Raw genomic sequence first — 12,765 nt, 5'->3', positions numbered from 1 at the left:
ATTGATATTACCCAGTCTGAGACACAACTAGAGATGAATAGTAAATCAGTGCTTGAATATTTTAAATGTAAATGGGGCAACCCTCTACACTGTTTAAATACCCTAGTACTATATCTGGTTACATAAGGGTACAAAATGAATTTCTTACGTATGTTTACTTTAGGCTTTATTAATCTAAGGCTCTAGATTTATATTTGATAATGGCAGATTATTTATGGGAACGTCAAAAGACAATGATTTTAATACCGTAATGAAGAAAGGTAAAGATTTTTTGCTCATATCACATTAGCCTACTTTTTATCGAACTAAATTGCTTGTATTTAACAAGCAAGCGAAGCCGTGGGCATATTGAAATTCTATTTTACATTTTAAAAAGCTCGTTTCGATTTAAACTAAAATAAAGCAAAATACATAGCATTCTCCTTAAATTTTAAAGCGCTTTTCACAATTTTTTGCAGTAAAATTACGTATCCAGCCCTAAACAAAGTAACATACAAGGCAGTTTTAATTGCGAAATTGATTCACGAAACGAAGCGTAACATACAAGGCAGTTTTAATTGCGAAATTGATTCACGAAACGAAGCGATTTCGAAATTACTGTCACGTTTGTAACTTTGTCCAGGCACCCCTGGTAACCTTGTAACTTTGTCCAGGGGGCAGAACATGAAAGCGATAAATTCCTTCCAAGTTATGCGCAAACGTCTATGACAACTGAAAATCTACGGGCACTTGTCCAGGGGGCAGAACATGGTTAGCAATAAATTCCTTCAAGGTCATGCACAAACTGACAACTGAAAATTTACGGGCACTACAGCTAATAGATACAGGTGGGTTTAAATATTCAACAGCTCAGTGCAGATGTGGAATCAGGTCAGCAGGTGAACCAGGGTGGATTCTGTTAACAAAGCCATAACTCTCCGTCCACGAGAGTGGCCGATTGGTATTCCACACTGAGACCGCGGTCCCGGCCATTAGTTTCGCTAAATAATTTATGGTAATACCCCAGACTTCAGCTTACCTCCAATATTAACAACCTTTACGGCGATTCGCTTCTGTTTTTATGGCAGCCGTATTGGCAGATCAGATTTCATTTGCATTTGTGTGATTTTTATATGGAATACATAAAAATGGTTTGCTATGTAGATTTATACGTAACGATTGGTTTTTTAAGACATCGAGTATGTTTGATTTTAATCATACTATATTTAATTCACTTTCGTAAAATAAGCTACGTATGAAGTTATCAAAATCTACATTGAAACTAGTTTAATATTAGCAATATAGCGATAATTTTATTATTTTGTTTTATAAATATATTTCTTTGTCTGTATATCAAAATTGTTGTTTCCCAAATATAAATAAAATAAAATAAAATAATTACGCAGACATTCCTTTAACTCTTCACTCGATCCTAAATTACAGTCTCAAATCAATTGGTACTTTTCCGGCACAAAAATAAACTTTTATTCATTTAAAACAAGCATTTACCTCATTCGTAAATCTATCACGTTTATCTTACATAATTTTAGCCTGTTCAAACCGGCGCACCTTTCATAACTCATTCATTCCGAGAAGATATATATCTGACCAATATATTGCCCCATGTTTATAAGTCAAGGCCATTTCCTTCCGAAAACAGGCTTTAAGCACAATACAGGTTAGTACAGTAGGCTTGATTTAAAATTTCACAATAAAGCTATTAGAGGCCAAAATAGAGATCAAAATCGCAAATGGTCGCTTTAAAATTTAATTTGCCTACATAAATTCCTGCGACAGCACAAATAATTTCAGTTGCTGTCTTTATGAAAGTATCAGCTCTACTATTTATAGTAGGTATGCTTTATATTGGTTCCCCCCTTCGAAAGACATTGTAATAAATTCGAGTACCTAACTAACCCATTCAATATTAAAAAACTTAATTTGAAAACTCAAAAGTGCGCATGCCTTTGCTCAAAATAGGTGCATATTAAGTATTTTTTGTTGCAAAACAGAACCTTTTACAGCTACGAAAATACCACCGTATTCAGACTGTGCTGCTGTCTGTACTACGAGTACCTTGTCTTCGGACTGACATTTCTCACAATCAAATTAGCGTTTATGATTGAGTCTTACACAAACGGGACTTCTAAATATACCTTCCACTTTCTGTCCAAAGTATGACAGCCGAAACACGCGGTCATTCCCACGACGCCATGAACAAAAACGCTAAAGGCCATGGCCGTTGCGCCGGCGCAGCAAGGTTGGACGGACTTCCTTTAAAATTAAAAAAGCGAGTACTTTTAACTGTAATCGTAGTACCGTACTATGATGGTGATCGTTCCGAATTCTTGGCCAATTGCTCAATCAACCAATTGAATATCAATTTTAGGTTTAATTCCTCGTTTGATATTACCGCAAACGCTACCTTACTTTAGTCCGTACTTGTCTTAGCCAAATATCTTTTTACACTAAAAAAGCTTTAAAAACGTCAAATTTAAAAGGGCCTTTCCTGTTTTTTTCAGGCAATGTTTAGATATAGTTTCGTAGCGGTTTCTTCTTCTGTACTGTATCAACTGTTAAAATCTATTTCAAATAAAGCTGGCGTAAGAGCTTTTTATTTTTATGAGCTGCCATGACGTCTAATCGAATCGTCTTTCAGAGACTTATTTAGATAATCAATTAGTAACGCACTAACCAAACTGGGAATAAAAACGAAAATCGAAACTAAAACCTTCGAGGAAAGAGAGCATAACTCTGCCCACTGACCATATAAGCTATGTTGATGTATGTAAAATTGCTAGAGTACTTTACAGTTGAGCTTTACATTCTAAGCTCAGATTTTTCAGCCCCAAAATCTTAACTTCGGTAGCAATTTCTCATATGCTTCGGAAAACTTACCAAGTAATGACTCCCTTTTATATTTGTCATAAACAACAAAGTATGTAGTCACGATGTGTGTGCACATAAGAGAATGTAGGTACTAACTTGCACTATTTAATTTTATGAGAATTTTATGTATTAGGTATTAGTTAGTATGTATATCTCTGAGGTAATCGTCCGGAAGACCGACAGTGCATTACTTCTCAAGGTTTGTGGATGCCAATTTAAATTTAAAATTCATAAGGAAGTTTTTAATGATAGCAATTTGATGATTTATCAGTCTAAATAGTTGTAAAGAGTTCATTCAATATAGTTATCGATAATCTTCTGGTAAGGACATGTACGCAGATGTGTAGTGTATACAGGATGTTCCAAAAAATTGTGTAAGCCGAAGCCCAGAGGTAGAGCATCACTAGGGCTAACCGAATCAGTTCCAGGATTTTTGATTGTTTTCGAAATAGTTATTTTTTGGGATACCCTGTTATAAGCACATGAAGCTGAAAGCTGTGACATCTTAGGTAGTTGTAATAGGTACAATTTTGCAACAAAAATAGGTAAGTAGTAAGCGACTGTGCCAACAAACAGCAAAACAAAACTATTGCCCGCTACTTTAAGTGCTTCGATCATAAAACAAATTGTTCATGTAATCACGGTTTAATGAAAGCAGCGAGTCAATTATCGAATTAGGAAACCATCGAGATCGTTTCGCATTTATTTGAAAATTGCAAACATTAGTCTATTTATAGACTAAGTGACGGGATCACAATCAAGCTACGGCCTGAGGTCACGAGCCACCTCCCATTTCCGTCATGCATGATTACATACATCTGTTCTAAATAAACATAAAATCAATGCAAATTGAGTCCAAAATTTAGTAATTCTACCATTTAACTACATTATTTCGTCAAATTTTGCAAAAAACTTACACAAAACTGTAACTTATCCGCAAGTTTTAAGCGCTGGAATCGCTTGATAGTGTTTGATACGGTGTTTTTATTGGTCCGTGTTAAACGTCTGCCTTTTCATATTTTTGTAATACGTGTCGAATGACGAGCGTAGCTAAATTAACTATACACAATGAGTCAAAGAGGCTGTCAATGTTACTGGTTTAGGCAAATTATCCAGCGGACTGAAGAGTTGGACGAGTATTAAAAACAACTATTGAATAAGATCGTCTCTGTTAACGTCAGCGTTGAGCAAAACGACTTCTCACAACCTCTACCTTGTATTTAACGATCACACTCATTTGGCAAACATTGAAGGCAATTTTGTTAAATTACTCACTACTGTTAACAGAACCTCTCTTTTGCTCCTGATTGAGCAAAAAGAGAGAGACTATTTCAAATTGAGATTTAAATCATGGAATGATTGATGCCTATTATTTTTCATCTGAATGGGTTTCAGTTTCGTTGCTGTTTTTGTTCTTAGGTCAATATTCATTTACCTATCTAAAAATCAAAAGCGTACTGAAAGCCAAAGAGAAGTTAAGAAACAAAATAAGAAGCAATTACGCAGTGAATTTTCATATCTTTAGGCATAGTCGTTTTCAATTTAAAGTCAAAGTTAAATTCAGAACGAATCAAGTACGCCAGAACGAATTTTGTATTGCTCGGTTCACTATACTGTATTACAATTAACTTTCTGGCCAGTGGCTTGCAGTAATTAGTAGCCGAAGCCTGAGCAAACTTGAGCGGCATTAGACCACGTTGACACAGCTTAGCGCAAACACCCCGCTTGATTGAAAGTGGATCGAGTCAATGTAGTAGCACAATACATAAAGTAAGTTGGTATAACCACATTATTTGACAAAGAAAGGAGTCAATGGCCGAGAAATTATTATACGACGATATAAGCGGACTCTTAATCCGAAAATGGATTGATAAATCGCTGTAATCGCCATTTGGTATTAAAGAGAGACAAAAATAAAGTAGGTCTTTAATTAAATCTATGAGTTTAATTAACTTTCACTATTACTAATGCCAAAAAAGCTCTAATATGCTAAAAATATGATATGACAAGGGGCAGCAAAACATCAATACTAGCTCAATGTACTCGTAAAATCCCTACAATATAGTAGTAATGTTAGTTCTTAACTACACTTATCTAAATTAATAAAAGTAAAAATTCAAATTATGTATAAGCTTTATAAATAAAAAAAGTTCATTCAAATCACTCTCTTGGGGGAAGGCGCCCAGTTTAGGTTAGGTTTTTAATATTTGAATAAAGAAAAATGAGGAAAAATATCTTGAAACAATAATAAGACACTATGTTATGAAGGTCCCCCCCCCCTTCAAAAGCTATCACAGGATCTATAATGATCTGTCTGTACCCTTCAACTGATTCAGATTAAGTTGTTTTCGGTCCAACGTATAAATAACTGTATAAAATAAATGTTTCGTGGATAAGTGGCGATGTCCTGTTACGGTTAAGTGGACTTTATAGCATCATGACATGACAGAAGATTGAGGTAACTACAGTATAATTTGAGTATGCAGGGGCCAGTGTAACGAACTTATTATGTACAATTTGACGTACATAAGTTCTGTACAAGTGAATTGCTTTTTTATAAAATTTAATCATGGTAGATGTATAAGTACTCAAATATTATAAGAAACGAATAACCTATCTTTTAGAGTCTTCTCAGAATTGCATTTAGAAATTCATTTTTACTACACTAGAGCCATGAAAACACTTACTAGCTAAAAGGTAGTTTGTTACCAAGTCGCAACGGAATAATATTGTTTTACGACACCGTAGGCTTAATTAGGTAACAAACTAAATATGCTTTCGCTTTTATTGGCCCAGTTAGCAGATAAACATGCGTGTCCCGCAATTTCCCACGTTCAATACTTTCGAGGAGATTGCTATGCATAAAATGAAATGGCACCCCTGACCTTGTTTTGTCTAGACAACGAAAAGGTCGTTGTTTTTGTGAAGTTTTCCTGTCTTATGAAATAGTGACATCACAGTGCAATAACCTAAGTAAGAAAGTTAAGATTGTTTGCAGTTTCGTTCTATAAGTTTTTGTTTAAAAAATCTTTTTAAACATATTTTTCTTAGTCCGCATAAAATGTTCTTTAACAGAAATCCCAACTAATATTATAAATGCGAAAGTAACTCTGTCTGTCTGTCTGTCTGTTACGCTTTCCCGCTTAAACCTCGCAACCGATTTTGATGAAATTTGGCATAGAGATAGTTTGAGTCCCGGGAAAGAACATAGGATAGTTTTTATCCCGGTTTTTGAAACAGGGACGCGCGCGATAAAGTTTTTCTGTGACAGACAAAATTCCACGCGGGCGAAGCCGCGGACGGAAAGCTAGTAGAAATATATTTTCGCAGTTTTTATTTTGTCTAATTCAATAGAATCCAAATTAAGGTGTATTCAAGTAATAAGAGCTTTTAATATAAATTCGTTAAACAAGCTCGTGTTGATTAATAGAGCAATTAAATTAAGACAGAGCTTTCCTTTGGTGTCAAATTGGTCCCTCGGAGTGATACAAATGAGGCTCATTATGCCATGACAGAGCTGTTCGCGTTATGTACACGTAAATGAGCATGTCTACGGTAATTATTGTTATTTCAAATTACGAATACATCAGTTACTTACTTACTCTATTTGCTTACATAAATGGTGTCATATTTTTTTAGTTAACTTATTAGTATCGAACCTCTAAAGTGCCCTCTGAAGACTACAAAATAAGCATCAAAAGATCTGCTGAATTATTTCCCAAAGCTGAAAAAGCTTTGTGTGTATTAAAAGAAAACAAAAAATCAGTTCCAAATATGTACAAATATTGATTCAATATTGCCACAAAGTATTCCGGGAAAACCAATAACAATGAAAAGGAATGGGCAGTAAGCGTTAAGTTTGACAGGGAAAGAAATAAATTATCCATGGAAATGGTTAAACGCAATAATCACTGGCACTATAGCACTTAAATGTAAATCATTTCGGGCATTTCATTACAATTTAACAAGAGTTGGGCAATAAATAACAAAAGGCCCGTCATAAAAATAGCTTTCCAGCAAAAGTAATTTCTTTTTATCATTTAAATTTCATTGTACCGCCGAGTACGCATGAGCACGATTTCCCAAGGGAAAAGTGAGATATCTTTTTCCATGCGGTTGGCTTCTAAATGTCCTGAAGTCTCCAACTTTAATGCTGCCGAATGGTAATTAGATTAAATTATTTTAAATGACGTCCTATTTTATTAAGTAACTTATTTAAGGTTCGGGATTTCCCAGCTGCAGAAAAGAGGACAGTATTGACCTGTTGAGCCTAAAGGTTAATCTTAAGTTTGAAATAAATGTCAAATCATGTTTAGGCAAGATAGATGAGAGAACTTTTCTAAGATAAATATTCAGTGTCCCTTTAATACAAATCTATTTAATTTACTCAACCATACCTACCTAATTAAAACAAAAACCACGATATTATCAACTTTTCCCATCAGGTTTATACACCGGTACCAGTTATATCAACACCGACGTGTATTAATCGTATACACATAACATTTCGCATTAATCCCCGACGACAATGCGAGTCCATGTATTGTTGTTGTAAAATCTGAACAATAGATCATAGTTACAACTGCAATGAACTGAATCACAATATAACAATGGCGGAATGAAAATATTACGGTTGTTTCTTTTTATTCTTCAATCTTTTAATAATGAGCTCTAGTTATTATTGCAATTAATTGCCTGAAAAAGAAACTTTAGTAGTCATTTATGGTCAGCTATCTGGCTGAAGTTCACTGACCAATAAAACAACTTAACCTTTTGAATTCCGCCTCGGTATTCCCCTGTTAGAAATAATATTGTATAATGTACTTTTTTCCGTATGACTAACTATATTAAGTAGGTTTTTTGCTATTCTATTAATGTCAAATTTTTGCACAAAAAATAACTATGATAAGGATAAAAATATGTAATCTAATCGCACCATTTCAATTCTGAAAAGCAGCCATTTTCCCTATCTTAAGTCAAAAATTCTAGATATCCGTTGGATTATTTAAAAACTTAATTTTCTATTCTCGATAAAAGCAATGAGAAACCAATCTCATTGAGTAAATATATTTTTGAACTTCAAATCAGAAGTATCTGAAAATGAAAATGAAAATATTTATTGCCAGAATCTTAAGAATTGTTTTTATTTAGTAAAGTTCCATATTCTTTAGCTGTCTTTTATCTGCAACTCATAAACAGTCACCACTCACTGCCAATTCTTACCACCATCCGGTAGGTATCGTGAATGAACTCACGAATACCCAGAAAAGTTCCGATACCCCTACGTCAATATCGTCAAAAAAATGAGGAAAAAGTTTATATAGTGATGTAGTATCGTCAATCGTCATAACGACCCCTGACATTCGGCCAAACATCATTCTCCTGTCAGCTAGACATAATTTAGCGCGGCTTCTTTCGAAAGTGCGCTTTCATTTCTCGTCACTTTGTACCGGTGTTACTAGTGAGTGCGACGTTGTCAATTTTGTTTGTGGCAATGGGTTTACTACGCTATAGCTAAGCTATGGTAAGTGGGTTACTAAATATTTTAAATTCTTGTTTTTTTAAAAGCTTTTTTTTTTACTTTTTAGCCGACTAGTGTGTTTTTTAAAAAACTGTTCTTATTTCTGTCTTTTTTTATTGATAACTAATTATTTTTTTCTAATTACTTAATTTAATTTCACATTTAATTATCATTGTATTGAGTTAGCCAAGTCAATAAATTGCCTTTTAAGTTTATCACTTCGAGATAAACTTAACAAATGCCACCCACAAGAGTGAATCAGCGAATTAATCGAAAAACGAGATAAATGTGTCAATGTCACACCAGTTAAAGTTTCCATTCGTAAGCAGTAACAAATCCTGGTCACTCACACACATTCGCGACGCGTTAGTAAATGCATCGGAATGCGTATCGATACCGATACCGTACCAAGCTTTAGTGACGGCAACGTGATATGCACTAGTAGTACGTTCCTACAACGTACTCGCTCCTCGCCGCTCCCGGTTGTAGCAGCTGGTAAACAACCCAACATGCTCCCATACACCAAAGTAGCAATTATTGGCTGAGAAACACCGCTGATCTGCTTCTGTTTCGTCAGTTATTGACATTAATTGGCCTGGACGAGGATAAAATATCAGTGCATGTTCGAGTGCTGACACGATCAGTATTGTGTACTGTGTATTGTACGAGATCATAGTGCATATTTTCGGGGGCGCTGTACCGTGGCTGAAGCCCACCCAGCCGTCAATTGTGTTGTGCTATGTGCGTGTATCAGTCGTGTTGTGTTAGCAGTCGCTCGCGCCGCACTCTCTTGAAAATGACATCAAGTTAAGCCCAGTGTGTTCGTGCGTTCGCGTGCGTTCGAAATGTGTTGCACGAGATTCAGTAATTACATATTCCGTAGTGTCGTGAAGTACACATGTGGACTTGCCAGCAGGGAAAGTAAGTACCGAATACGGGCACATTGTTTCGCGTCTGAGCATAAAACATTATTCGATAAGCTTTTGCAATTTGCACATAACAACGACTTTGTTACAATTTATCTGGAACGTAAACAGTTCTATTTATATCAAACTGAACGTTCAAGAACTCGACCTGGGTGTTCTCTTTCTACCAGATCACATTTAGAATTATTGTGGGGTCGTATACGTATATTCGTGGTATATCCTTTTGTGTACGTTATTCTTAACTCCTTTGGTCTTGCTATTATAAACGACTTGCTGGAACCGGCGAAATAACAATATACCTAACACTGTCGTGTGAATAACAATAGTTATATTTGTACGTCTGTCGTTATGTTAATTACACGCTAAAGCTTATTCAGAATCAATTGTGGAAACTGAAACATGCGTTGAAAATCATCTTAACAATGCGTCGAAAATTGTTTAGCCGTGGAAAAATCAAAACACTAATTGGAAAACGTACCTCCTTATCGCAAAATTCTAAGACTCTTATGTACGCAATGAGGAATTGTTTTTTTTCTAGGTGACCGGTCCACTACCATTCTATACTAATTACCATCGCAATTCCAAGAAATAGAGTATATTGATGATTAAGAGAAATAAGTAATTTGCAACGCTAATTATTCGTACTATAAAATATTGACATTTAAAAATCGAGTGTGCTTTCATTGGTCAGTTTTATTTTATCACGGCAACTGTTAAATGAAGACAACACTCCTTCATTATACCTTAAAACATGGAATTAGTTAAATATACTCGTAGAAGTAAGTACTTATAACTAGTTATGGTAATTTAATTTCCATCGTCTACTAGTGCATAAATCTTATTACTTCATTAAAATTTCAAATGATATTTAATAGTTTAATACAAGTAAGATTTTAACAAATTTTAATACGTTCACGGAGTTCTCAGTTATTTGATTGAGACAAACATATTAATTAATGGTCGTGTAAACAAAACAATAATGTGGAACTAACCAAAAATGATTTATCCATCAATTGGCTCAATGAACAAATCTTGTATTAAAGGAATACCTAGTTTCTGTTACGGTTAAAGCAAAAAATTCGAACCACAAATCGTCATGAGGCCATGAGTCCATGACTCAGTTGGGGCATTGTAAACATACACTTTTTGTACCACTTGTATACTCGTACTGTTACTCGCCGATATTTACATTCATTTTGGGCAACTGTTTTTTCGCAGAGGCTAAAATTAACCGAACAGCTATAAACTAGAACGCGTAGTTATGTTATTAAAGCGTAATAACTACAAAAGATATACTTCTGGATATTACGGCCGGGCCTTTGGGTTTGTTATTGTCTACTTAAACACTTTATTAAGTCAGACTGAACCAAACTACTTGTTTCAAGGATTCATTTTTGTAAACAAAGCTTGTATTACATAAAATCTGGTTTACATAAAGTACACTTTATAATTCTTCCATATTCATTAACGTAATTCACTTATTGACACCAATGGTCGTCAGAAAAGATGCTATAGCATCGACACTATTATTTGATTGATACGACTCACTCTATGGCCAGTGGGAATGAGAAGCTGACATTACAATTAAAGTGACAACACTGTCTGTTGTAGCATTTAGTCGAAACTAGTGTTTTCCCGCGGATTTGTTCAGTATTTTGTTTTTATTAACTTATCCAAAGCATTTAAATAATTATGATTAAATATGACGCGAGTTTTACTTGTGCTTTAATGTCATTGATCTGAGTACCTATCTTGAAAATACAACTTTGGTCTTTTTGAAATATCCCAAAAAATCTAAATTTTTGTGGCATTATCGAATATTTATTCAAACATGTATGAAGATTAATACAGTATCTAAAAACTCTGTTAAAAGAACAGTGACGTAACCTTTGGTCGTGCCAAAGCTATCGTAGGTACTTTGCGAATGGTAATTAAAGGTAACTTAAAGGTTTACCTACCGCAGTAAAAAGTAAAAAGCACAATGATACGATCATTATGCAATAAACATTCGAACCTACAAATGTTGTCAGTGGTATACAGGGTGTCCCAAAATTTGCACGTCACACTGACACCAGAGGTAAATGAGCTTAAGACGCATCTAACAAGTATATTAAGTCCATTTTTAAAAATAGTCATATCTTAAAACTTATGAAACCTTTCTATGGACATATTAAGCTTATTCGATGCGTCTTAGACTCAGCTACCTCCAGTGTGAGTGTGACGTGTTAATTTTGGGACAGCCTGTATTTTAACGCATAGATAACGCGTATTACACGCTTCCGCCCGCTTGTCCGACCTAGACTGTCAACTGTCGGTCTTTATCGGGGGTCCCTAAGGAACTATACAATGTTACAGCATTGGTAAGAATATACCTACTCTAATATGTACCTACTTGAAGAACAAGCAAGTTTTCTTCCACTTAAAAAGATGCAACGATGAATGCAGCAAGATGACTCGTGGTTTCAAAGAAGTAATCTTGTAAATGTTATCACGATTCCAAATTACAATTAAATTGTCATAACAGGACTTGGAGTTTTTGGAATTTTCAGTTAGATACTGATCACAAAAACGAGTAATTTTACAATGAGTTGTATCTAGATATTTCGCTACAAGTTTTCGAGGCTGAAGGGGTATTAAAGGGTGGCACGCAACAGCTTTATCAACTAATTCTTTGCAAATTCTTCAACATTTCCAATTCCATACATGGCTATATACGAGTAAGTAGATGAAAACTGTAGGTATCGATTCAATTTCTACGTAGATTTGAAAAAGCTTTTTGCCAACTTCCACCTGAAAAAGGTCTAATCGACAAAGGATTCCACGACTTCCTATAACTTAGGATTTAGGAAGTTAAAACCAAGTGCAACACTCTCGTAAATCTAGCGTGTCAATTTTTATTTCCAATTGAAATAATGAAACGCGATGACCTTGACACGGCGGCCAAACATTATCCTTTTGTCTCAATTGGCCGGTAATGGACGGACGTCTTGTGCTATTCTCAGATACAATTTACACTTGTGCGAGTATTGTCAAATTGCACCTTAACTGAACCTCGAGGTAAGCTCATGAGCTATGAGGCCGATGCGGGTTTTAGAGTTAAGCTAACGCCCATATTCACAAAAGATGCTTGCTTATGCGAAGCAGCAAATCGAACGCACAGCGTTGAATAAAGCTCTGCGATTGGTTCGTGTGTCACCCTGTGCGTCCACGTGCACTGTGAGACCTCACAGTTATCTTTGTAAATACGGGCGTAAGTTAGTTTAGTTTAGCTTGCATAGCTTACGTAGTGTCCCGTAGTGTTCGTGTAGGCAGGTACTATACAGACACAACTATAGAAAATTGCGTCAAGTAGGTATTCGAGCTAAGCTAAGAAAGCTCTAGATCTGCAACCCGCATGATGGTGGTTTGGATGGTGAAATAGATAGATAGGTACTCTTTATGAAACGTCAC

The 12,765-nt window shown here is 35.2% G+C and overlaps 1 protein-coding gene across 11 annotated transcripts in view; it reads left to right on the top strand.

The window, feature by feature from the left end:
* Positions 1 to 12,765, top strand: part of LOC135079982 (potassium/sodium hyperpolarization-activated cyclic nucleotide-gated channel 2-like) — a 99,481-nt gene that overhangs the window by 27,907 nt on the left and 58,809 nt on the right. The window contains exon 1 of one of the 11 annotated variants that reach the window (XM_063974632.1): positions 8,860 to 9,310. The exons of the other annotated variants lie outside the window; for them this stretch is intronic. Within the exon in view, the coding sequence (XP_063830702.1) occupies positions 9,235 to 9,310 (76 nt within the window). The 5' untranslated portion in view covers positions 8,860 to 9,234. Of the gene's footprint in view, positions 1 to 8,859; positions 9,311 to 12,765 lie in introns of those variants that run through there. 11 annotated transcript variants of the gene reach the window in all.

The sequence above is a fragment of the Ostrinia nubilalis genome, chromosome 17, assembly GCF_963855985.1.
Source record: "Ostrinia nubilalis chromosome 17, ilOstNubi1.1, whole genome shotgun sequence".
Taxonomy (NCBI): Eukaryota; Metazoa; Arthropoda; class Insecta; order Lepidoptera; family Crambidae; genus Ostrinia; species Ostrinia nubilalis.
This window is presented reverse-complemented; position numbering and strand designations above follow the sequence as displayed.